The sequence below is a fragment of the Daldinia vernicosa genome (genome assembly GCF_022497035.1).
Source record: "Daldinia vernicosa strain CBS 139.73 unplaced genomic scaffold F5Y00scaffold_49, whole genome shotgun sequence".
In the NCBI taxonomy this organism is placed as follows: Eukaryota; Fungi; Ascomycota; class Sordariomycetes; order Xylariales; family Hypoxylaceae; genus Daldinia; species Daldinia vernicosa.
This window is the reverse complement of record NW_025953965.1, coordinates 80,358-107,458: the sequence shown is the minus strand read 5'-3', so window position 1 is coordinate 107,458 and position 27,101 is coordinate 80,358. Positions and strand designations below refer to the sequence as shown.

Sequence of the window (27,101 nt, the reverse complement as noted above, 5' to 3'; positions counted from 1 at the left end):
ATTTTTATGCGTAGATATATGCGCAATATTTAAAATAGAAAAATATTCGTATTTGTATCTAATGCTATGTTATTTAAAGATCAAAACTCTCAGACCTTCGACGGGAAAAAGCCATAAAGTTTTGTCTTATTCGCATATGGTCAAGCATGGATTAGTTTGCTTTCGACCCTGATCAGGTGTGAGTGCAACAGGGATATTCCTTACAACCTCTCACGCGTCTAAGCACGTCTCTGCGTCTACGTCTTTGCGAAGGCGGGGCAATCTTAGCAAGTGAACACACTCTCCGCTCGACGCCGTGTTTGACGACGAGGCGGATAGGTTCTCTTTCCCCCAAATCTCTACGTTAGTAAAACACACCCCCTAGACAAGATATATGCTTCATCAGTTTAACAAAGAGAATGGCTACGAATGATCAATAAGCTTATTCTAGAATCCATTCGACCGTCAGTGGGACTAGATTGACTCGGTATACTACCTAAGGTACATAATGTTAAACGCGACGCTTGACACATTGGTTTTGACTTGGTCGAATACCACCACATCTGCAGCTTTCTTTTGACAGGACCACTTCTCAACCAGACTTTTTCCCTTCTCAAGTCTGATTATTACACTACATTGGCTCAATAGCCCTGGAAGCGGCTGATGGGTACCTGCAAGTACAGACCTGCATGTCCCTGGGTTTGGTATTTAATGGTACCTAGTGCTTGGGTTGCGGGTATGCAATGTGTGAGCGGCACTTCTTTTCTGTCTCTGCTCATCTTCACCTCGTTCGAAGTTGCATCAGTTGTTTGCTATGTATTAGCTCTCGGGGATCGACTGCGCTAACAAGGGGCTTAGCCAACTACGTGCGTACGGCTTCCAACTCTTGTTGATTACGATACGTATAAGAGGGTCGATATATGACCACTATTGAATAATGAGAGACATAATTACGGTCCGTCACGAGGTTTTAATTTCACATTGCTTCGTGATGCTTAGTGAAACTATTTTCTTTAATGTATTAAGGTAGTTAATAGATACCTAATATACTTGATGATTTCTTTTTAACATAGGTATGTAAGTACGTAGATACAATCAAAATCAAACATTTTAAAGATAACTAGTCAGTTTCTAGCCATTAGATATGACAGCAGTAATTATTGCCCTCATTCTTTCCAAACAAACTTAGTTGGAACCACTTAGTCCATTGGTATGAGCGTTGACCGCTAGAATTCTAAAGCGTTTCCATTTTCTAAGCCTAACCTAACTAACTGCTTGCTAAGCCTTATACTGATGTACTAAAAAAACAAACTGGCGGTCTGTTAGTGATAGAATTGAGAATTTTACGAGTTAACCGTGACATCTTTATAAGATCGAGGGCAATTGCCGAGTTAATAGGAGGAGCAAAGACGGGATCTCTAAATAGTTGCAAGCTTCCGAGCGTAATGAGGATGGGGGCTTAGTGAGATGATAGGTAGGCATGTCAAACGGTTAGAATCAAGGTCGTCGATACGGATAAGCACCCCTCCTCCTCCCAATTCCACCAATCCCGAGAAATAACGATTCTGATACCACGCCGCAGTCGTACGCATTGAACTTCCCGCCTCCGTATGTACATATCGGACCCCAATCCAACCCATTTAAAAAACCGGATCATTACAGCGACCTGGCTTGGCTGGTGGTGAGGAGGCATACACTACGTAGATCGCTGTCAAGGAGCACGGTCCTCATGCGGGTAGAGTTGATGTGACATGCATGCATTCATGGTCATGCCGTGAGTAAGTAGGTACATTACATATTGGAATGACACCAATATGCTGTAATGGTTGACATGAGGATGGATATAAGCTTTTAGGAAATGGCCATTTTCCAACCACATTGCGAGCACAAGTATGGATAATAGTCTTGGTGCTATTGATGTACACTTCAGTTATATTCTAGTTATTATTATTATTTTCATAGTTAACTAGTTGATAGATGATCGGGTCTTTAAGGGATTGACTGGCAAGGGTATATTAATGGCTTTACGCGGCCTGCCCTTAGGTTACTTAGGCTACTCAGTGCCATACATGAGCATCGAACCACTCCTCATTAATGATTTTCATGACTTCCTTTTGTAGAAACCCCGCTAGATTTATTTACGACGTTATGTGGTAAGTCCGCTGTAGGCCAAATGCGTAGCAATATGATACTTAGGGCTAACAATATAAAGTAAGGCCTGGATACCATGTTATTCGTAATAGGATGTTGCTATTTAAACAGATGGTTAATAAGACTTATCATTGTAGATATTTACACGAGGTATTTAGTACGCTTAGTTACGATAGAAAGTAAGCTACCGTCTTGTCTTAAGTCTTTAATTGACTAAATTTAGGTGACGATCTAGCATGTAGAATCACGATATATTGAAGGATATATAAAAAGATGCGCATATATAAGAATACTCCCGAGTCTTGTGCCTTAGCCGCGTAACATATTCATGGGTAAAGTAACCTTAAAGAAATAATGTACCGAGCCAAAAGACGCCGATCGGAGGTTTCGGCCCATGGACCCGCAAAAAGGGATTCGATTGGTAAATCTCGAACGGTCGTTCCGATTTCCTATTGCGCGTGGTGTTTTTCAGTTACACATCTTCTTTACACGTGTTATTAAAAAATGAGACATGATAGTAGCAGTAACCACAGCTTATGCTCGATTATATGAAGATGACGACACGACCTAGTTATCAGTCGTGTTGATAGTAAAAATTCAAAATTCTCCTGCGTTACGTAGTGTCGATATTTAACGGAGACAAGTTTAAGTCCGGCATATACCGAGAGAGCCGTGTCTGTGGCTGATATATTGGCTATTCTTTACATAGTACTGAATCACTTAATCGTGGCTCGGATGTCTTTCATGAATCGAAACAGTCGTTATGTGACATCGGTCATGTTCAGCCTTGTGCCGCTAAATAATAGTTCCGAGACGCCTGGTGTCACTGAATCAACTACCAGACTACCCACGCGATAAATTTCAAGGCGAACGGTTAGCGTACAATACAATACCTTTGTAACTAACCTAGTTAGGTAGCTCCGTACTACTCCGCCAACTCCGTCGGTGAGATTATACGTAAATGTTAGGCAGCCTTACGTATACCGCCCGCTGTTATACCTTACTAGTTATCCTTGGCTGTTTCGAAGCTCGCCAGCTTCCTTTGTTGCGGTCTTTCAGAATCAATGCGTAAAGCGTAGATATTGCGAGATATCAACCGATGTCAAGCAGCTCATAGATAACGCGGAGTGTTATGATTCACTTAACTAGTTATAGGCAGGGAAGATGTTTGGCATACTTCTATCCGTGCTCTAGGTTGTACAGTACCCGTTACGCCCTGTATGCCCCGCAGCTTATTGTCGTCCCTTATTTGTCTAAATATTTCCATCCTTGCTAGCCACTAACAACGAGGTCATTACCTTGAAAGTTGCCGGATTTAGCGACCCGCAGAGACCTAATGTCCCTTCACACAGACATAACAGTCGCACTCATCCATGTCGAGGATGGAGCTTTGAATGGTAACTCATTAGCCGATGAATTCCCGTGTATATCATGCAACTTGTGTAGAGGTATACATACATGCCATTGTAACGCGTAGGTAGATCATGTTAGGTAAACGCTCTAAGATTTGTCGATGAAGCCCAACCTACCTAAGTTACGGGTCCGGCTAATATATTTAGAAGCCACGTGCGCAGAGAGTCAAGGCAATGTTAAGAATCCGTGATACCTAGGTTAGGCGATTTTCATCTGCTTCGGACCTAAGTTGCAAAGCTGAAGACCCCGAGACCCCGAAACGTTAAAAAGAACCGAACGTCATGATAATCCTCTTCGGTTAGGTTAAGTTCCCACTGATGCGCTACCGTATTTAGACGAGTTTCTACCGGGGCTATCTACACTAGGCTAACCTTGCGGCGGTCAATGAGCTTACGCCAATCCTTCTAAATATAATACGCGCTCCATGTATACCTAGGTAGGTATACTTAAGTCACGATAGATGATTGCTTTGATATTCGGGATCCCGTTGCTAATTCGGCCGAGTTTAATACACACATCATTATAAATTAGATGATAAGGAATAGTATTACTCTTTTTAATACATTATCTGATACGCCATCCCTTAAGTCATCAAGCAAAGGGATAAAACTATGTTAAGTCCGCTTTGAGTATTGCCTAGTACGGCAGTAAATCCGTAATAAGCGAATGAACGGGCATTCAACACCCAGCATCTAGTTCTTTTTTTGTGGCGCCCAATAAAGTTTTCGATCGAGCCCCGGAATCATGGCTATGGGAAGATCAATCTGAAGTAATGATCTCCTTTCGGTGATGTATTTCCCAGCCGAAAATTTTATTCGGATTTTTATCTTAAATGCCATGTTCCACTACGTCAATTCGACTTTCATGACCCAACTACCTTGTCAAGAGGGAAAATACGACCAAACTCCGTTGAAGATCTTATGTGCCACCATCATGTCCATTATACCATAATAGCGAAGCTTATAATGCACACGATTTTAGCAGCCACATGACTACCTAAGCAAATTTGCTTGCATCGTTTGTACTTGAGTTCATAATCTTAGAATGCGGACTTGGGGACATAGATTTTCCAAAGACCATCTACATACATGCCGCTTTTTTACCCGCCAAATCTCCGACTAAGGGGCAGTGGAGTCCCTTTCAAGAAATACATAATAAGAGTTACCTACGATGAACGAATCGAAACAGCAATACCGATACAATCATTCTTCCGCTAGGCTTACATTGCTTAATCCGACTTAGCTTGAAAGAAATTAGTGGTTCTAGCGGCATTCTACTGGCTTCGAGATCTCTTAGACAACATTGCGGGGGCTAGGTAGATCATGCTAAACCCCCCACAGGAATATCACCGAGGTGAGCTGTGTACCTTTTTATGTAGCTATTCACAAGCTTGTCGGTGTTACCTTTGTATGCAAGCTCAGGGTATGACCTCGTGTAAACTTAGGATACCTATGAATAGTAAACGGCAAAAAGCTGCAAGGCTACTAATAAATTTACTAAGTTGCTCTAGGTCTAAGAAGCGAGGCTGGCGTCTTAAGTCGATACATATCCTGACTTATATACATATATTTTAAGTTGCTATTAATATTATGTAGCATAACACATTTACACCACGTTCCATACAGCCGGATAGTTCTTACGAGGAATGCTAAAATTATGGGCCAACAACTTCTCTGCTGATACTCGATCATAGAATTAAATTACCTAGGTAGCATGTGTACGATGTCTCGCAAACGTCATCACGGCGATATGGAAGAGAGGAAAAAAATCATCGTTGGTCATAATTTGCGTAATTACCTACCTACCTAGGTACTAGGTAGAAACAAACCCATGGAAATGGAACTGCTATGTTCGTATGGGTATGCAAAGCTTTGATTACCGTGCGGTACATGATTTTCCGCAGATCACATCTAGACTTCTTCTATCCTTGTCAAGAACCCACAGGACCCCCGAAAGTCAACGATAAGACAAAGAAAAGCTACGAACAACCTACAATTCCCTATGTATAATACATGATGGTCTGAAGAAACGAAATAAGCATATGTGTGCCTAATCTTGTAAGAATCGTACGGCAGTAGCATGTAAGCCTTACTAGTATAGAATGTTAAATGTTTTCCTATTGTAGCAACACTTTGCCGAGATAGCAGCCGAAAGGATCATTACGACTAGTAACGAGCAGGGTCTACACTAGTGTATGTACGTGAACCACGTTCCAGGATTCAGCTAAGCATCGAATTTGTACGATACAATACATGCCATCAAGGTATGTATTGTACAATACATAGAAACGAATTCGCAACAATGATATCACGTGGTTTCCGACGTTACCAGTTACTTCTGAAGAGTGCTACACCAAGGTCCTTGCGCTTCAGGGGTCCTCCCCGCCTCTCGATGGGTTCGTTGGGTTCGTTACCCAAAACCGGCCCCAGGCCATCGTTGATTGGCCATTTAGACGGCGCAAAGTCCGCCACCAGGGGATTCAAGGGGCTCAAGGATATGTTTTGTACGACCCCTCTAGACCTTCTGGATCCTCTCCGCCGGTAAGGCATGAATGTGTTCGATCAAGCCTTTTACGATCGTTAATAGATGCCCAATAAGCTCGTAGTTTTACCAACCCGCAACAATTCCTACTTTTAGACAGATCTACCGGACAATTTGACGCGCCCTTTTTCGGTTTTCCCTTAATCAAATTGTCATGCAAGGGGGGCCACGAAATAATGACTGATCGCAAAAAAGAACGTAAGCTGACACAGGATAACAATACACACCCCATACCTACCTCCTCTTAACCATGCCCAACCATCGCAAGGACCAGCCTCGCAAGAAGACAATTGGATTGATCTGTCCAAGACAGGCATATAGGTATGCGCGTCTTTCTGCCACGCTAGGCTTGGATAACAATTGGTTGCCTCTCTACGAGGCGCGGCAAAGGCGTCGATCCGCTTAGCCTCGTTATAAGTTTCCCTTCCTGCCAAGAGCTTTCTTCAAGTATCTGGCCTAATTAATGTTCCCAAAGGAGCATCAATCCTAAGCCTCAGCTGGTGTTTGCACGCAAGCAACATATGAGAATATGAGAACTGACACCCCACGATTCTACCGGATATGGCATTCTTCTCGTCCTGACATTTTGCGTGCCTTGACGGTTTTTTCGGAGTTTCGAATTTGGTCGTTCGGATAACTACCCTCGTTTTGCTATACGACGACTGACAGATTTGTACCTAGTTGCGGAGTTTACGATCTATCAAAGTTACGGCCTCGACTATTAGAGATAATTACAACGTGTGTGAACTGTAAGGACAAGACGGTAGTTTACTTGCTTATATCGGTATCCTGCGTCGAGTCCTGGCAAATCAATGCAGCGCAATGCAGCCGCTGACTTACTTTGATTGAAATATATTGCCATCTAGTATGTCCTATTATCAGTCGGCAATAATGTTGATTGATGTTTACCTTTTCCCGTCTCATCTGCGACATGCTAAGTGATTAAAGGGCTTTTCGCTAATTGGCGACTTGTTTTCCACGCGTCGAGTACTCACGTTGGTGATTAACAGCGCAACTAATACGTGTTATAGGTAGGTTATAGATGAGGATCTCTATTTCGATGGTACCCAACACCCACCACTTGTGTTGGCGGATCTAAAAATCCCACTTTACCCCACGATACGCACCCATCTGAGAGTGTTATGTGCTTATCTCACCCGTCGTTTATTCCATAGGAGACGTGTTGCGGCTCCCCACCGGGTCATCTTTGTCACCTGTTTAATCCATTTTGATTACCAAGCTATTTCAAAGTTTGGAATGGGTTCTTACTACGTACAAGGCTTACAAGGCTTACACCTCCTTCGCCTTTAATTGCCTTTATTCGGCCTTATTCGAATAAAGCGTATCTACTCCATACGGGAACCCGCTTGGATGGCTGACCTCCTTTTTTCACGCCATCGATCTCGAGCAGCCGCCACGGGATAGTGTTTGGTCTTTCGTGCGCGTATTTATATGGTGCACATTAGGGCTGAGGGTCATATGTGTCTGATGATGATGAAACGCCTCCACGGGTTAGATCTGCCGTCTGATGAATGATCTTGCAGATATTACCTAGCTCGTCTTTGCGCCCGTCCCATTATTATTGTTGTTGTTATGTATTATTGAATGCCACCCTCTCATGCTGTGTTCGGGTTCTAACAGAAGACGGCTATTCCCTTGCCTCCTGGCAATAATAATGAGTACTCATAATAATATCAGCAAGGAAAAGCCCGCAGCCCGCAGCCCGCAATCCTTTTGCGGCGCAGACTGCGTTGCCTGGCTACATCATAGCAACACCCATACAGTAACCTCGGAGGATGTGGATCCAATGGGCTGGAGCCGAGCAGCGAGAAACGAGCGCTGATTGCGTCGGTATCAACCGATCAGAAAGATTTCGGTCCCGATCTCCTTTTTCCAACGTTACCAGCATGGCGTTACTATGTATATTATTTGCTACGTGATCTATGTAAATTGGATGGAGTTAAATTAAGATATCTTTTTATTTTTTATGTGAGGAATGATGACTTATGAGTTGTTAATGATGAATGATGAATGACCAGATATATCCTGGTTTAGGTATTTGCTAGTTAATACAGTAGTTAAGAGTTAATACAGTAGTTAAGTCATTTACTGGTAAGATCTTACTTTAGCAAACCCGAATCCATAATATTGGGACATTACCTTGCCGGTTAAAGAGGGGGAGATGCCTACCGACATGCCTACTGCCGCAAATAACTAGTCCGAGATGAGTAAAGCCGATTTATTTGTACCATGTATTGCCGTCTAACCCCGGGAAAAGGATATGTACATGGTAAAACGAATGTACCCAGGTACCCAACTTCCAAGACGGGCAACCTGAACTAATGGATTACCTGTTCCTACACAGCTACACCGGCTGACCGGTCAGGAAAACACCTCGACACCTACAAAATTAAGCTGGCTGGAAAATGCACAATTAGGGACATAGGGACATTGAGATTGGTGAGATTGACTGGATTCGGTATGTTTGGTTACAATTGGATAGGTATTGTACAACCCATCCGTACCATAAAATAAAAGAAGTCACGACAGGAGGCCTACATAATACATACATGTAATACATAAATACATAATACATAATGCATAACGAGTGATGATGCCGTTTAAAGACGTCGTCTATTGGATGTCAGCTCCATTTCTGAAAGCCTCCGAAACCCCCTTCTTTTCCTACCCATAACATTCCGTTGCCTCCAACCTGGTCCTTGGCTCCATCATATGCCATACCTACTTACATACCTAGCTTCCATCCATCATCTCTCCCCCCATACCTAACATGTCCTATTATATCTTTGTATGCATATATTTCGTAGTACGTTACCCAGAACGCTGCAGAGCAGTGCAGAGCAGATGTGATAAATCATATTTTGAAAAAGGTCACGAAGATGTTGCGGTGTGTTTTCCTACTCCATTCCCTTCGCCCGCCCGCAACGCCGTATTGGGAATATGGCATGATTAAGACGATTCCAATTCCAGGGTTCGGGATTTGAGACGGAGATAGGTCACGCTGCGAAATACCACCGCGGTCTGCGCTGCGCAGGGACTTGATTTATGTCATACCCAATCGCTTGCACCTGCACAGCTTGCAGCGGTATCAGAGCGCCTGGAACCTCTTAGGAGATCTGCATTGCGTCGCTGCTAGTCCAGAGACTGCGAGCCACGGCTCCGCAATTTTGTGACCTTTTGTGACCTATCTCTTTTGTATTCCAGGTGCCTGCCGCTTGGTGACTGACCATTCAGCCATTTTACAGTATGAGAATCCTCATTTTCGCCCAACCGATACTCTTACCTGTATGGACCAAAGACGGGATGGGCCTCATATCCTGCGGCCGCTGAAAACGTCTCCGACTTGACTCCGTGTGCACACACACATACGCGCACATTACGCACATTCACAAGCTCACATGCACGAGTAAATAGAGGTCGCGTGTGATCAACAAGAGACTACCTATCCAGTCAGCCAGTGAGCAGGCTTATTCGTTAGTCGGAATAAGCTCGAGATCATGATGATATTCTTCGGCAGCCTTGCCAGACTGGCGTCAGCTCGAAAGCGGCAATGAAGATCGTCCCAGCGATCTAGTTAAAGTGATGCAGAATGCTACTCCGCACCGAAGACCCTTTAACCTTTTCCCTGGTTCAAACGGTACTGGGTAGTCTCGGGTGGGTTTCGTTGGCTGACAAGGTGAGTGGATGCGTCCGTCAGTGGGATTCCCATACAATTACAAACCAACCTCCAACCTCCAACCCCAAATGAAGAAAAATCCTAGGAAAATATCGCTGGGCACCATCAGCCTTGTGTTATTAGAAATGGAAATCATGGGAAACGAACCCTGTCAAATGTCGATGCAACCCAAAGTCCCCGAGAAACATGCCGTCGGTCAACCCCCATAAGATATTCCACTCCAATTTTGTGAGTGCAGCTTTCGAGCTGAGAGGCCTCATTGACCTTATTGCGTTATTAAGATTACTACTCTGCCATCTCAACTGTCATCGCCCCGTTATCGACGCCTTGAAGCCCACAGTTTCATCATCATCGTCGTCATTATCCCCCGGTTCTTCGCCTTGCCTTACTGCCACACCCTCAGTGAATACTAGGTCTCCTGTCTTACCGAGAGTGTTCCGACTCGCCTCCTCGAGTAATATGCCAAAAGCTAGGAGCGCTGTCTCGTCCATGCTCTGCTCGTCGATATTTCGGGCATCAGTTTCACCTCGGGCCGCAGCAAGGGCCGCGTAGAAGTGGCTAGAGTAGCTATGAACCGCCTTGAGCATATCACTATCGGGCAGCGTGCCTCTACCACCGTCCGGCAATTCCTCATGAGCGTGATAGATGTCCTTTTCGGCATATCGCACAGGTGCACGGATGCGGCGGAATAGGACTTCTTCCGGCGCGAGAGTAGGATCGCGACGGTGGTCTCGCGAAGTCCGAGGATGATGAGAGGGCATCTCGGACTCGGATCCATCATCTAAAGGGAGAGTCGTGGTGACTCGGCCTAGCAATGCAGCCAGTCAACATCTGGCTAGATTGCCACGAATATGCGGTGGGAGGTGAGGGAGGTGAGTTGTAGACGAATAAGATATTTGAGATTACAAACCTGCTACGGCGTCGTAGACATTGGCATTTCTTCTCCTGCGCTTCCACCTACGATCGTCGAGGATATCAGCTTCGGTTCCGGCCTCTGTAACATTGCCCACTTCCGGAGGCGCTACGAAGCGTCTCTCTTTGGCTCTTTTAGATGTCATCTTCAATTCACATCTAGCCCGTCGATTGTGAAGCTTGACTCTGAAGTGCTATGTAAGTACCTGTTTGTGAAACTTTTAAATTGCGCTAGGCGATAGTAGTGTAGCTTTGCGAGTTGTATGTATTCTCATTTGCCTTCATCATAAGTCGAATCTCCACTTGCATCAAAACGCTAAGGGTCGTCGGTGATTACAGCGAAGTCATGAGGCGAAATAGTGTAATTTCTAGAAGTGTACTTTACTTAAAGTTGTCTTGAAATTGTGTATTCTGATTGCGTAAGGTAGATAGCGTAAACCTTATTCTAGGTACGTGTTTGTTGGTAGTTATTGTATTGTACAATACAATTAGGTACAATACTTTGGAATTTGCCTAGGTAGGCTTGGCGGGGGGCGCTAGAGCTACTGTACAATGCGTACCAACTACGTAATATTCCATTCCAGTGTTTCTCCCCGCCTAACAACATTGAAACCAGAAATGCGGCTCTGAATTTAGTACAACGACACTTACAAGTTACAAATCTCCAATTAACACTTGCAATTACTTCCCTGTCTTTATTATTGTACCGCTCTCATTCAAGTAAACTAGGCCATAGTGGTCTTCTATTCTAATGAATGAATCAATATCTTTTTGAGCGGTCAATTGGTAGCATTGGGCCTAATGTATTCGCCAGGCTACAGACGACACAACTCTTACACTCCTTTCGTCCTGCACCCGAGTTCCGCTTCAATGGCGGCGAGAGAGGTACTGCTGTTAGGGATGATGAGGAGGGATCAATAGCCCCAGATCCCACTTCTACGCTATGGTCGCATCAAGCTGGTGTTAACGCGTTAGCGCTCGATCGCTTCGACGGGAGAATGTGAGTATCTGCTTATACAGCTAACAGCTAAAAATAATAATCATAATAATATATCATTACATGTACTTTATCTACATAAGCTAACAATTTCAGCCTTGTGTCGGGAGGATTAGATGCCTCCATAAAGCTCTGGGACCTAGAGCAGTGTGGCAATCCCTCAAAGGCCCATACTCATACCCCTATCGCTAAGGTCTCGCGTTCGGACCGAACCCACAAGTTTGGCATCACGCATCTCTCTTTCTACCCCTTCGATTCGGCTGCTTTTCTCTCAACATCGTACGACCAAACTCTGAAGGTGTGGGCTACAGAAAGAGCTACAGCCTCTGCCTCCTTTAATCTCGGTTTCAAAGCATATACGCATGCCATATCACCAATTTCCTCACACCTCCTAGTCGCATGTGGAACGCAGCACCCTGCTGTGCGTTTGGTGGATCTACGCTCTGGCTCTAACGTTCAGACATTAGTACCCGGCCACTCAGGTGCCATTCTAGCCACTGCGTGGTCCCCCAGGCACGAGCATGTCCTCGCTACCGGTAGTGTAAACGGAACGGTCAAAGTCTGGGATATTCGCCGCGCTGGTGGGGTTATTGGAATGTTAGACCACGAAGATAGTCTAGGACTATATTACAACGGCCTTATAGATGCCAGTGGCAAAGTCAGAACTCGAGCCTCTGCGAGAGCGCATACTGCTCCTGTGAATGGCCTAACATGGACGGACGATGGAGCGTACATCGTGTCAGCGGGTCATGACCGACGTATTCGTGTGTGGGATGCCGCTACCGGGAAGAACACACTCGCGAGCTTTGGACCAAGCATCAGGAACAGCCAACTAGCGAGCATTACCATGTTTACATCACCAACGGGCCTAACTCATCCCGGTAAGGAATTACTCTTCTGGCCTAATGAGACCGAGATCCTCGTCTTGGACTTACATGATGGCCACGTGGTCACGAAACTGAGAGGAACTGGTCCAACTGTGGCGGGTGTTAGATCTGCCAGCGGTGCCCAACGCACTACCAAGAATCGAATTACTAGCATAGTCTGGAGGGGGGCAGGCGGCGGCGGCGGTTCAAGCGGTGTCGTCATGGGTGGTAGCAATATGACCGGTGCTATCTTTAGCGCTCACCTGGATGGTCAAATCAGGGCCTGGTTACCCCGCTTAGAAGGTGACGATTATGAGGATGAGGACGAGTCCTTAGACGAGGCCAGTAAGGACAAGGCCAAGAAACGGAAAGCTCTCGATGATGTCTTCAAGGATTTGATGGGCAAGAAGATCACATTTACCTAAGACTGGCGATAGAAGAATATGAGGGATGCGCCGTTCAAACTCGCCGGTTTTCGCAATGATAACACCAATCAGAATGCTTTGAAGGAATACGGCGGACTTGCTGGTTCAAGTAAGTTCCTATATGCATTACGACTTGGCTTCGTAGACGAGATGGAACCCAGACCCCTCCAGGGCCTATTGAGGGCCTAGCGAGCCTTATCATCATCTCACCGCTGCTCTTACAGATCTACAACGTCTTGGTCCCTCCTGCTGCCACCAGCTCCCTTTGAAATGCTCCACCCATATATAGCGGGACTCGTCGTCCTCAGGTACCTAACCTGAAAGGGAAGCTACAAATCCAACAAGATTGAGCGAGGAGAACTGCGAATCTCATGTTATGCAGATACGATAATGCCTTACTGAATAGCAACACATTGATAAATTGGACCCTTAGCAAACAGAATTAACCTAGAGAAGCTACGTTCTCGGGTTCTGGCTGGTTTGAGGCGAGAGATGTTTGGTCTGGGCAAGGACCAACATGTGTCTCTGCGTCGTGGTTAACGGGATGCCCTTATCATCTGTTGCATTCGATTTCTAGCCCCTTGACAAAAATATAGGCTATCCACGCATATATGTATGCATGACATCGCTAACATCCTAGCATATCAATACTATCAGTCAACTACGGCTCCCCCTTTAGCGGTCTTGGAAGTCGGTGTTTCTACATATCAATATGGGGGCAGGGCAATGACAGTCATGGTACCCCTAACTAACCTTCTCATATGCACCTGTCAAACTGCACGAACCTTGATAACTTCTACCTAGGTATATACCTAGATGTGATAGACCCATGGTTCATGTGTTCTGAAAGGCATATGTCACGTCATGTGAGGAGCCAATTTGCTACTGCTATTGGAAATGGAAATAAGCTGACCTAAGACTATTAGTTCACGCAGTTCTCTATGGACCACGTATTCCTACCAGTCTGCACATACACTTATATCCCAACCATCTATACGATATCGTACAATATTACACTTTATAGTTGAAACCCCAATTATTATCTCGGCTACCTATGCCGAGTTATTTTCCAAATAGAGAAACATACCCCTTAGCACTGCACGTTGGATGTACCTGCTAGTCTAAGCATACCGTTAAATAGAGGTGGAGTCAACTATGCAGCATGACTGTTATCAAATGCTATTGCACTTTACTTAGAAGTCGTTTATAATATCGTTACGAGGCTGACTAACTGATAAGAGTCCATCGACGTAGATCAACTTGCCCGCCTGTCTTATCCGAGTACTATGTACGTGCGGTACGCACTACCGCTCCGCTAAATAATACCGGGGACGGCATCTTGGGGCGTCACGTCACCGTGGACCTCGGACTCCGAACCGACTGGCCGTTTCTGCGTAGCCTGCGGGATGCTTCAGTATATAAGTACACAGTATATTAGATAATATTGTGAGAATTGGTTCATTGTCAACCTGGTTACTTCCAGTCTAAGTACCTACCCGTTACCTGGTAACGTGGGAATTATCCTGTTTAGGGGAACGACGGGTCCTGTCTAATGCATGTTTCGCAGGGCTGGAGTAAAAACTATTGCGCTTAGCTCCATAGAGATTGATGATTTAATTCTAGTGTTATATAGAAGCGGGCTTGTGTGATAGGCTAAGTACACTTATTTAGTATGTATATACCTACCTAGGAACCTAACTTATACTGTATCATACATGTTACCTACTATTTTCTACATCAGCCTTGAACTTAGGACGTATGGTTGTCTTTAAATGACATAAACTATGCTGTACAGCTTGAAGCTATTATTCGTAGACTTAGTGTAAGGGACATTAGGTGATTAAGGACTACTAGGTATTCTTTTAGTAGAGAGTGTATAGTGTTATATTATAAGTGTTATATTATGAGGCTGGCCGCAGGGATATGCCAAGCGTTAGTCAATATAATGGCCCCTCCTTTAATACTCGCACATACACATACATGGAGTCTTTAGGATATAGTCCCACCCTGAAAAAGTGAGGCTATAGCTTGACAGGTCGCGGGACGATCTATCATCTCAAACGTACCTACGGATCTCGTACCGAGGCTTAGGAAACCCCTTGAAGAATGGAGTCTGGAATAGGGCGAGGCGAGACTAGTCTGTAATGTATACCCACTTAGCGACACGCGAGAGGCGCCGGCGATGCGGCTAGTTGTAGATACCTTGTTGTAATTAATGCTACATCTCGGGAATGCTTCGCTTGCACGTGGGAGATTGGCTCAAGGTCTTTTGGGTAAAGTATAATTACAGTCTTGTAGGCTAGGGAGTTGTGTCGGTAAACCGTGCCGAGCGAGGCTGCCGGTGTTGCTCCGCATAGCTGTAAGATAGCGTTCCTCGTTTTACTTGGATTATAGGGGTTTGTCGGTATCGTATGTATAGAAGAAACGGCTATGGGCTGCTGTAGAGGGTATACGATAGAGCTCCTCTATGGATAGGTGAACTGGGAAAGCACCAAGTTTCTCCTATAGTTATTTATCATATTAGTAGAGTGACGAGAATAGTGCTCGTATAAAACTGATCTAATTACTATAATAAATACCTAGTAATTGTGGCATCTTTTAATAGTATGGCTGTTTTCCTTTGATATGGAGATTATGGGTTTGTAGAAGCTTTAGCTAAGGCTGGGTGATTATAGGAGAACTAAGGAAATAAATAATTTTGCGGACGATACTGACTCTAGCGATGGTAACGATAATAACACGCCGAGATAATAATAATAGGGGTCTGAATTGGGCTGCTAAAGCGTTCGTTTTACACACTAAGAAATGAACCTCTTATGTACCATAGCGGAGGTAGGCGGCTTCACGGAATGGTTCCGATTTTTAGAATGTGCCAACCTGATTACAATGAAGTACGTAAAAAAAACGATTCTATTTTGTACAATGGTTCCAAAAGTATGGAATGGTTTCGTATGGCGCAACGGTTTTGCTTTAGGGCCTCTGATTGGCCCAATTTTCGAGGAAAGTGGGGCAAAGGTTGAAAAAATTGAAAAAATGAAAACACTGACTGGGCCTCGAACCCACAGCTCCTGCGTTCGTACATTGTAGTACGTACCTTAAGCCCCACAAAGGGGATTTAAGGTTTAAACGTTTGAGCTAATGGGACGAGGTGGCCAGTCTCATCGAATTATTCGAAAATTCAATTGATTTTAATCCTTATAAGCTTTACTTTCTAAAAAGTAGAATTTTAACTTAGAAAAAAAAATTTTTTTTTTTATTTTTTTTAAAAAATTTTTTCACTAAGACAATTGGAACGATTACAATTCGAGTAACGATAGCTATAAAATGGAATGGTTTTACGGTTGGGGAACGGTTCTTCTAAAGTAAAAATATAAAAATGAAAATTAGCCCCACTTATATTTAGATCCGACCAATCAGAGGCCTTAAAACCTAAAAACGTTACTCCCCACGAAACCATTCCGTCGGTGGAACCATTCCGTGAAACCCCCTACCTCCGCTATGGTATTCATAACGGATATCTAGGCTAGGTAAGGTAGCTTCCTTCACAGCCCTTCACTTCAAGTTCATATGCTTGAAGAATACTAAAAACAACATCGTAAATAGGTACCTATGAAACCGTGATCCTCATACATGTTTTCATACATATCGTGACAATACAATTAAGAAGTAGCGTTTCATCATAACAAGAACTCGCGTAGGTTCTCATCCCGACATATGAAATGAAACGAAAACATGGTCTCATTAGCATTACAGGAGTTCGGAAATTCGTTAAATCATTTCGTGGTTTTTTTTCTTTTTTTTTTAATCTCACCGAACTTCTCCCTGGGTCCTGCCCCTAAGAAAAGAGTTTCTTGAAAGCGGCGCGAATCCCTCCGGATTTCTTCTTAGCCTCGGCGGCTTCGGTGGCCTCTCGAGCTTTCTGCCGCTCCTTTTGCCTCAACTGTCTATGCTCGTCCTTAGTCGGCGAGGGAGGAGTGGTTTTGGAGCTGGTGGACTCGAGTGAGCCGCTAATCTTTGCTTCGGACCTGCGTCTCTTAGGCGAGTCGTCCTGGGCCTGGTCATGGTCACGATCATGAGACCGATGGCTTCTGGGCCGGGGGATTTCCCCGGACTCTCGATGAGACCTGCTGGATTTGCCGGTGGTGGTACGTCTAAGAAGTCCTGATGATTTCGATGGCTCTTTGAATACTGGAGGAGGAACGTTGGTGCTGTTACTTCTGGTGCGAGGAACGTAGTTTGATGCCAAAGAGCTTTCGCCGTGCCTCATGTCGAAGAACCTCTTGTTTGAGGACGAAGCACTCTCCTTCGCGGGGTGTCTCTCGGAGTGAGATCGCTCGGAATACCTTTCGGACTGGGGTCTCTCAGAATATCTTTCCGAGAAGGACCTTTCAGAGTATTTTTCAGGTTGGGACCTTTCGGAATATTTTTCGGGCTGGGACCTTTCGGAACGCCTCTCAGTATGCGACCTTTCTGAGTGCGATATACTGTGCCGTCTTGAGCTACGGTGGGAAGAGTGCCGATCGCTTGGCGGCGCCTCCGAGTCCTTGCCCTTATTCTCTCGCATCCTATCGTACGCTTCGCGAGCAGCGCGTCGCTCCTCCTTACGCCTCTCATGGGCAGCTTGCTCTTCGGGGGTGCGACGCCTATGGTTTGAGGAATCGGTAGCACGCGAACTATCAACAGAAAAGCCGCTGTCTCTCTTAGGTGTCTGAGGGATCGAGCGATCGGAAGAAGACTTTATTGAGTTGCTGCTTTCAATACGGGTATTGCGAGGCTGAAGGTGTTCACCGCTGCTCTTAATGTCTTTCGATCGGGAAGAATGATGATGATGATGGTGGTGGTGGTGGTGGTGGCGTCGGGGCCTATGATGCCGCTCATCTGCGGATTTCTTTTCTTCATCGTCTGTAGACAGGTCAGCAACGGGCAATGAATAATCATTTTGGCCAACGCTCTGATTCCCTGCTACAACACCGGGTGGAAAAAAACCATCCGCTTCCTGGACGCTCTTCTGAGTCGGCTCTAGTATTTCACCTGTGTTGTTCTCGACTTGGGGACTACCTAAAAGAGAACTAGATGAAGGACTAAGCTCATGAGCTGCAGCATATAATATAACGGCGGTTGCTACCGCTTCCTCTGCTTGCTTAAGTGTTTGCCTGCGTCGCTTCCTAACGCTCTTCGCGCGCCCCAAGGCTCTTGCTTTGGAGTCTGTGAGATCTGGAAGAACGACCCCTGGAGTTTTTGAGCGAGGTTCTAGGTCGGCGAGGTTGATGAAACTCCAACTTGGTTGGGAGCCAAAGTCATGGTCATCTTCAGTCTGAGTACTCGAATGTACTAGCTGTGGCCTAAGCGTCCGCTTACTACTCTTTTGTGGAATTGATCCCCTTTCGATTACTGTAAATGATTCAGAGAGAGGTATAGTCGCTGATACTATCTCTGGTGACTCGGGTGTAATATCACGAGCCAACTCTTGTTGGGACTCGGCGGTTTGGTGGCTGGGGTAATTTCTAACGCTTTTGGTTTCACGGTCCGGTTCCTCTCCGGTAGGCATGGGTGTGTCGACAGGGTCGGCTGGCTTAGACGATTCCTCGTCGCCTTCGCTTGGAAGAGAGCTGATAGACTTCTCTAATGAACTGAGATCGTGGGATACGGCTACTAGTTCGGATTCTGCTGGTTTCTTCACGAAGACCTCTGCAGCGCTGAGTGGTTGACTAGACGCTGCTTGCTCATCGTCGCTCTCTACTAGGTGTCTGCGAGCAGGCGCTCCACCAGCAAATGTAAATGCGGTAGGCCTGAAAATTCCCAATTTGACCATATTTGAGTGGCCCCTTGCGGCCTCCAAGTTATTTGCTAGCATTTTCACACTCGTGGAAGCTAGTGGAACATCAGAGGCTTTTGTTACATCTAGTCCCTCGGGTATATCGGACGGAACGGTCCTGGATTTTTGCTGGGGAGACGAGTCCTTGCTTCCAGAATCTCGATCTGTTTCTAACGGCTCGGAGGCGGTCTCGCCGCTGATTCCAGGCTGGAATTCCTTCGAGAAGGTCAAGATATCGTGATCCTCATCCTTATTTGGTCCTTGCGGTGCAAGTTCTGGGCTGCCCTTAAGGTCCACACTGGAGATATCAATAAAGCTCGAATCCTGAAATTCTTCAATTGGCTCATCGTGGATAGATGTTTTAGGAGTTGTTTCTTGTGGTCCCTCACTAATCCGCTCCTGATTACCACTGAGTGGAAGTTCATTTCCGTTCGAAATATCTGCAGTGGTATCGGGAAGATCCTTCGAGCCAAGTGATCGGTTCTGGCTCTCGGTTGCATCCTGGACTTCCAGGGGAGAAACAGAACTGGGTTCGACATCATTTCCCTGTTCGCTTAGTGTCTCGGAGTGATCATGCGTCAATGATCTATTGATGCTTTCAATATCCTCCCGAGGCTCTGTAGATAGCTCGCCGGTATATAAACTTTCATCGGACTGGATTGGATTGGGCGTATCTGTGGCATCTTGACTGCCCTTCCCTGAAACCTCCACTTCCTCAACTGAAAACAAACGCTCTGGAACTGACTCGGGGGTATCATCAAAATCATTCGCTCCAACGCCAGGGGTATCTTCTACTAAACTTGAAAACAACTGATCCTCACCTTTCGAGGCCTTCCGGACTGGCCCACCGTCGGTCGGAATGGGTCCAACCGTATCCTTGCTCTCATCATCACTTCGTATTTTCTTGACTTTAATTTCCTCAACCGCTCTGGTATTTTCTTTGGGCGCTCTTATAGGCTCCGGCTTGTCATTAATGACATGTTCCACCTGAGCAGCTTTGCCGTCAAGATTTCTAGTCGCCTCTTCATTCTCCTGGGTTTGATCTGGCGCAATAGTATCACTAAGAGGCTCTTCCAGAACGGGTTTGATCCCAAGACTTGTAGCATTTTCTTGGATTCTTTGCGATTGATCTGACACAGCCGTTTCACTATGTGGTTGCTTGGAAATATTTTCGGCTTCTTCAGGTTTAGCTATGGGTGCATTTTTGGCTTCTGGTTGAGTTGCGTCGATGCTCTGATCTGTCTTGTCGGATGGAGGCTCTAAATCTTCGGCTACGGTAGGAGAGTCGTTTCCTGCTGCTTCGGGGCTGGGTGTATCCTTAAGGTTAAGCGTCTCGTCTGGGCCATGAGTGGGGTCCTCGTGGGTTGTGGTCTCTTTAATATCTGCAATCACATCCGCCCTAACTGGCTCACTGCTTTCGGTGGGCTGGGCCTGTCCTGGCTCTGTTTGAGCCCCATTGACAGCTTTATCATCGTTATTCTCCAGAAGCTGTGGGGAACTGATAGGAACTGATGGCACTTCACGTGTAATTTCCCCCTCTTCTGGACCGTTAACATCTTTATCGGGTGCGTGTTCCTCAGAATCCTGGGTACGAAGTTGTGTGCTCCCATCATCAACGGGAGGCTCTGAATCCATAGTAATAGGTTGCGTAGTATCGCCTGAAGATGTGTTTGGTGAAATTTCTGTCTTATCATCCGATTTAATAGAAATTTGATCTGCGGGATTAGGTTCTGGTGAAGGGGTTCGATCCTGGGTAGGGGGATCTGATGGATTGGAATCAGGTTCTCCGCTCTGGCCGTCTTGTATATGGACTGCCTCTGGTTCTCCTGAGACGGCCTTATCTCCGGGACCAGTGGCCTCTGCATCTTTGTTCTCTTGTGGCTGACTCGGAACAATAGATTCACTCGATAACTCGGCTTCTTGCGGGGAAACTTGTCCACCGGTGGCGGAATCCGGTAGGGAGGTATTGGGCTCCTCATTCTGGTTATCTTGTATATGGATTACCTCTGGTTCCTCTGGAATGGACTTATCTTCAGGACCTGTAACCTCGTCCAATTCATTCTCCTGGGGCTTATCTAGCACGACAGCAGTGCTCAGTAACTCTCCTTTTGTTTCTTCGCCCACGGTTTGTTCAGCGTTAGCCTTTCCAATAGGCTCGGAGACCGGCTCGTCAGGGGTTTGGCCTTCAGCGGGTTCAGAAACTATAGGCTCCTCATCCAATTCATTTGATGTGTCGCTAGGCTCTGTAGTCTCTACTTTATGATCTTGAGGTTCCTGTAGGTCAGATTCGGGTGGCTGATCAGGCAATTGTTCCGTGGGAAAATCAACTGCTACTGGAGTAGCATCGCTGGAATGATCTTCTAAAGTGCTAGGAGCAATAGGCGTGTCATGCTCTATAACCTCTTTGTCCTCAATAGGTGCCTGGCTCTCGATAGGGAATTGGCCCCCAGCAGAGATCTGGTCCTCTGTAGGCGTATCCTCCGTAGGTTTATCTTCCACCGGTTGGTCTTCTGTAGGCATTTGATCAACAGGGACTTGGCTCTCGGCAAGGGCTTCCTCTTGAATGGGCTCAGAAGCCTCGGGCTCCTTATCAACCTTATCTGCTAATTCAATAGCGGGCTCTTCCGGCACGGCTGGACTATTGTTATCTGTGGTTTCTTTTACCTCGTTTTCCTGAGGTTGAATTAACATAGGAAGTTCGGTCGGCATTTCTTCCTTTGGCTGGTCCTCCACGGTGGCTTGTTCTTTGGTGGAGATTGGGTCAACAGAGACATGGTCTTGGGAATCCTGAATTTCGACGGAAGCTTGGTCATCAACAGGGGTAACAGAAGTCTGTTCGACGAAATTATGCTCATCGGAAACTGTCTGGCTCTCCGTATTGGCCTTTTCTGGGATAGCTGATCCTCCTTGAATAACCTCATTCGGTGTTGGCTCTGGTTCCGGCTCTTCGATAACAGCCTGTTTATGATCAGGGGGGATTTGTGAGGACTCAGAACTTGCGCCCTCGTGGGAATCCAAATTTTGCTCGGATTTTGTTTCCTGAGCCAAGACCGACTCCGAAGGCGTCACAACTTGCGACTCGCCGTTCTCATGAATAGACGGCTGTAGGGGGTCGGTTAGAGATTCCGTTGGCAAAGGTGAGGGCGCGGGCTCCTGTTCCTGTGCTTTGTCGATAACCTCTTCTCCTTTATCCTCAGTCTCAGGTCCCTGCGAATTATGGGTGGGCGCCTGAGATATCAACTCCTTTGGCTCGGATAATATTGGAGCATCTGGCTCAGTCTGATCTAGGTTGGTTTGATCTTGTGAAATCGCCGACAGTATCTCAACGGGCTCTAGGGTTTCACGGGGAATCTCGTGAGCCTTATCCTGCTCCTCTGTACTATTTTCCCCCGCCTCTTCAGGCTTTTCGTTTTCGTCGGGCTGTTCGGCTTCTTCTAGAATTGGGCTTGATTTTGAATCCAACTGCTCTTCTTGACCAGGGTCGGAAGGAAGCGTAGACTGAAGGTCACCGTGTTTTTCTGTCTCGGGATCGACCGACACTGGCTCCGTTGGTTGGTCTGGAGAATACGTTTCCCCGGATATTTTCTCCTCCTCACCATTGGTCTCGCCGAGGTTTGTAGCCTCTTGAGGTATCTTTTCGCCATCCGACTCATTTCTAGGGAGTGAAGTTTGATCTAGTTGCTTCTCAGTTTCTGGCGAACTGGCTGGCACTTCCACGGGATCTTCTGGAAGGAGTTTGGGTGGGGATCCAGTCTCAAGATCTGGCTGGCTGCCAGATTCCTGTTTATCTTCCATCTGCTGAGACGACTCTGGCTCGGTTAGGACAATTGGACACGATTCGGCTTCGGCTGAAAGGGTAGTTTCAGTGAGATCAGACTCAGATTGGCCGGGAGAAACGTCATTCAAAACTGGCGCCTCGGATTTGGGAGCTCCCTGGTCGTTGAGAACAGCCTCGTTTGGTGGCGTTGGCTGAGTCACACCGTCGTCGGGACCATGCTCAATTGATGCCTCCCCTTCGACGCCCTCTTTTCCGACATCAGGGGGAGGCTCTGTTAAATCTTCCTTCGGAACCGGGTCCTCAGACTCGATGATTACTTCCGGGCCGGAGGCGCTGGGATCAATAGGCTTCTCCTTTTCTTTTATGCCGGTGCTTTGTGAATCGCTGTCGGCCTGGGGTTCTGATAATTCAGCATTGACATCTGCAGTTTGGTCATTAATAACCTCTGGGGCGGGTTCTTGGGGCGTTTTTTCTTCGTCCTTGGGAGTTTCCACACCATCGTGCGATTCAACCTTCTGTTCAGCGAGAATGCTAGCCTGCTGATCGGGTTCTTGTTTCTCGACCTCTTGTTCATGTTCCTCACCTACCTGAGATGGCGTAGTGTCTTCTGAAAGAGACGGCTCCACAGGTTTTGTGGTGTCTGCTTCGGCACTTGAACTGTTAGAATCATGAGGCTGCGCACTATCGGACGCATCATCATCCCCATTTTCTGGAAGCTCCTGAGATTCATCAGAAGGAGACGAACTCTCGCCTTCTCCTTGATGATCCTGACTAGTGGTCTCATTCGGGGTTATAATTTGATGTTCCTCACCAGGATTTGGTTGTGAGGAGTCATTCAGTTTCGCATCATTTAGTCGTTCCCGCTGTTCTGGGCTGTCCATAATCTGATTCCCTTCACCGTCTGTCTTATCGACGATAACAAACTCATCTTCGGATAATGAGTTGCTGGCATCGGTCAGATTCTTGTCATCTGAATCTGCTGGTAGCGACTTCAATGAGTTATCCTCGTTTGTGATAGGCTGCTCAGAAGGAGTTATTTCCTGAGCAGACTCTTGTATGGGCTCATCAGTGGACACCGGGGCGGATTCGGAAATTGGCTGCTCATCACTATCATTAGTATTGGATTGAGTATCTGGCTGATCAGATAGTTGCTTATTACTATCATTGATGGGTAGATTTACCTCTGGATCAGTGGGTTGCTCAGATTCTTCGGGAGACGTTTCCGGTAAGCCTTTTATATCATCTTGGGATGCTACTGGAATTTCACCTTGGAGATTGGGCTCCTGCGGTGGATTCGAATCATCGCTAACTGACTCTTGGGGAGCGGGCTCTTGAGAAGTATTTTTTGGAGGAACGGGATCTTGGGAGACCGCGTCTTGTGGGTCATTTTCTTGGGAAATAGATTCTTTGATAACGGTTTCTTGGGGATCTGAGCCTTGAGGAACGAGATCTTCAGCAGAAAGCTTTTGAGGGGCAGGATTTTCAGCAAGTTCTTCGGGGACAGCTTCTTGGAGGATAGGTTCTTGGGAAGCAGACTCTTCGGAAACAGGCTCCGGTGGAACAGTTTGTTCAGAACCGAGTTTCTGAGAGTCTGAGTCTTGAGTGGAGTCTTTGACAGCTTCTTCAGAGACCAGGTCTTCGGAGATAGTTTCATTAGGGATTGCTTCTTGGGGCACAGACTCTTCGGGGGTAGGTTCTTTGGAGACCAGTTCTTGAGAGGTATTTTCCTGAGGAGTGTCTTGGGAGATACTTTCTTCGGGGGCGGTTTCCTGAAGGACTTGATCTTCAGAAACAGGGGTAGTAGGTTCTTGAGGGGCCGGGTCTTCAGTAACAAGCTCTTTGGGGGCAGCTTCTTGGGAAGTGGACTCTTGGGGACTAGGTTCTTCACCAACCGTCTCTTTCGTGGCAGTTTCCTGAGAAACGGTGTCTTGAGAGTCGGAATTTGAGGAAATTGGTTCTTCCAAACCGTCCCCTCCAGAAGTAGGTTCTTGAGAGGCCGGTTCTTCCGAAACGGGCTCTGCGGGAATTGGCGCCTCAGGAGCAGAGTTTTCAGGAACAGGTTCCTGAGAAGCAGGTTCATCCTGTGCTGGGACAGCCTCAGCGGCGGGGATATTAACAGGCGACTCGGTCGCGGACAGGGACTCTGTAGCTGTTTGCTCGGGGATTATAGGCTCCTCTTTGGCTTCAGAGCCAAGAGCAATTTCAGGTTCTTGAGGTTTGACTGACTCCCCGGGAGCAGATTCGACGTTACTAACATCATTCGTATCCTCTATTGGTTCTGGAACTGCTTCGTCAGGTATCTTTGGATCCTCAGGCCCTTCTGTAGGCTCTGAACCTGCTTCAGGGAGCTTCTCTGCGTCGTCATTTGACTGGATAGCCGGAACCTCTGGAACATCGACAGCGACCGGGTCCGGGATATTTGCAACCTGTCCGGATTGCTCCGCCTGTTCCTGGCTTTCTACGGCGGCGGAATCGCCGGGATGCTCTTCGGTTGGGCCATCTGCTTGAGTGGCACTTTCACTCTCTGACGGTAGTTTCGCAGGCGTATCCACCGAGTTTGTATTGTCAGTTTCCTTTAGGTTTGCAGCATCCTCAGGGTCAGCCACAGCTTGGCTCTCGTCATCCTTGGCGCCTGGGAGTTCAGTCACTTCGCTATTATTGATCTGTTCTTGTGGCTCGGTCACTGGCTCGGCAGTAGCTGGTGTCGTCTCCTCAAGTTGGGGGGCATTTGGACTCTCTGGGGCGACCTCGGATGGCTCTGGATCGCTGGTAACATCCTGTTTGATAGTCTCACCACTAAGCTCATCTTTGTTGTTAGGTGGTAGCGCTTCTTCTCCAGTCGCGGTATTCTCGTCGTTCGGTTCCGTTTTAGGATCTTGAGGGCCCTCAGGGTTCTCAAGGTTTTCACCCGTGCTATTGGTAGGATTCCCATCTGGTAGTGTCTCATTGACGCCCTCAACCGTTTCGGCTTTCTGTGCCTCGGCCGGCTGTTCCGTTTCATCGCTTTCCTGAACCGGTTTTGCATCCGCACTTAGCTCGCCAGGGGGCTCGTTTGTCTCGACGGCAACGGCTGGGTTTGGCTCGCTATTAGATGCGCTTTCATGAGCAGCATCTTGAGAATCACTACTTTCTTCTTTTGAATTATCCTCGTGGACATCTTCTAACTTTTCCGGCTCGGGATTATCAGGCTCAGCTGCTGGCTCATCTGCGGCTTCCCCTGCTTGAGACTCTGATACAGCTCCCGCGTCTGTAGTTGCTGTGGTCTCCTGGTCATTTTTTTCGTCAGGAAGCTCTCCGTTGGCTTCACTAGCCACCTTTGGATCCTGCTCGCTTGTATCAAGCTTAGATTCCTCGGTACTGGGGGCTGGTGCGTTGGGCTCTTGTATATCTGCGGGCGTATCGCTGTCGGTAGTACTGATTGGATGTGTACCAGCAGCTACCTCCGATTTCTCTAATTGAGGAGACTCAGAGACCTCGACCTCGGGGGCCTAGAATATGTTAGTAACTCTAAGCGCGACCATCAAAAGCCCAGCCGTATACTGCCTAGGCTAGTATTTATATATGACGGTCTAAATTATCAGATTGGTAGACTCACAGTTTCCGAAGCCGGCTCTCTGGTCTCTTGTTCATTAGACTGTTCACCCGAAGGTATGCTTTCTGATTCGACAGGCGATGTGGTTTCAGCCTCTCCTACTTGCTTATCCGTCACTTCTGCTGCTTCATGCTCATTAGGTTGTTCGGGGGGTTCAGGAGGCTCAGAGGGCTCGGGAGGTTTAGATGAGCTCGAGTCAGTCGGCTGTGGTGACGGGGCCGCGTCCTCCGACTTATTAGCCTCGACCGGAGAAGGCTCGGCTGGAATAACTTCAGATGCTGGAAGGGGTGGGGGTTCTGACGATTCGGTGTTTGGTGTCATCTTCGTCTCATTTTTCGTCTTCTTTTTAGCCTTTTCCCTTTCCCTCTTTTTGGCTTGCTTCTTTTGCTGTGTTGTGAGTGGTTTACTGGGCTGCTTCACCGGAGTAGCTTCTTTGGGCGTAGGTGATTTAACCTTTTCTTTCTTTGCCTTAGGTAATGTTACGGGGGGTGAGGATATCGTGGGTGAAGATATCGCAGGTGGGGATCTGTGGAGTGCTGGAGGCTCAAACGGCTCTTCATTTACATCGTATGCCGGCTCATACTCTGTGGAGAGTGTTAGCGCAAACAATTCAATTGGATGATTAACTCTTATACCTTGGTCTACGGGCTCTTCTTCCTCTTCTTCTGATTCCTGAGTATTAAGATATGTTATTTGCGAGTAATTAGCTACCTGAACGTGCTCTGGGTAGCTAGCTACTTGGACATTTGCAAATGGATTGACCCGGGCAGGACTATACGAAATTCCTCCTTGGTCCGACATATTCCGTCGGTGCGCGCGAAAAGCACGTCTTGCCCGTGATTTAAAAACTATCTCAGTCCCAATGTTCCCTATGCAGAGTGACGAGTACGATTCGGGTATTTGCAGAGACTAGCAAGCTATTGGGCAACTGAGCT

At 46.7% G+C, this 27,101-nt stretch overlaps 4 protein-coding genes across 4 annotated transcripts; 2 read left to right on the top strand and 2 right to left on the bottom strand.

Annotated features, from left to right (window-relative positions):
* The first annotated feature begins 47 nt into the window (after positions 1-47).
* Positions 48-1,033, top strand: F5Y00DRAFT_245048 (uncharacterized protein). The gene has a single exon (XM_048008913.1). It carries the CDS (start codon positions 643-645, stop codon positions 823-825), a length of 183 nt encoding a protein of 60 aa, XP_047861908.1. The 5' UTR covers positions 48-642; the 3' UTR covers positions 826-1,033.
* A 9,053-nt stretch (positions 1,034-10,086) lies between these two features.
* F5Y00DRAFT_265023 (uncharacterized protein) lies at positions 10,087-10,839 on the bottom strand (the record flags this gene model as incomplete). The annotated part of the gene is made up of 2 exons (XM_048011745.1): positions 10,087-10,589; positions 10,692-10,839. 2 exons carry the CDS (start codon positions 10,837-10,839, stop codon positions 10,087-10,089), a joined length of 651 nt encoding a protein of 216 aa, XP_047861907.1.
* A 389-nt stretch (positions 10,840-11,228) lies between these two features.
* On the top strand, positions 11,229-13,362 carry F5Y00DRAFT_152802 (WD40 repeat-like protein). Its single transcript, XM_048004557.1, has 2 exons — positions 11,229-11,693; positions 11,787-13,362. Exons 1-2 carry the CDS (start codon positions 11,449-11,451, stop codon positions 12,979-12,981), a joined length of 1,440 nt encoding a protein of 479 aa, XP_047861906.1. The 5' UTR covers positions 11,229-11,448; the 3' UTR covers positions 12,982-13,362.
* Positions 13,363-26,117: 12,755 nt separating this feature from the next.
* On the bottom strand, positions 26,118-27,101 carry F5Y00DRAFT_152784 (uncharacterized protein). The gene is made up of 2 exons (XM_048004556.1): positions 26,802-27,101; positions 26,118-26,750 (listed from the first exon to the last, which is right to left on the bottom strand). Exons 1-2 carry the CDS (start codon positions 26,965-26,967, stop codon positions 26,152-26,154), a joined length of 765 nt encoding a protein of 254 aa, XP_047861905.1. The 5' UTR covers positions 26,968-27,101; the 3' UTR covers positions 26,118-26,151.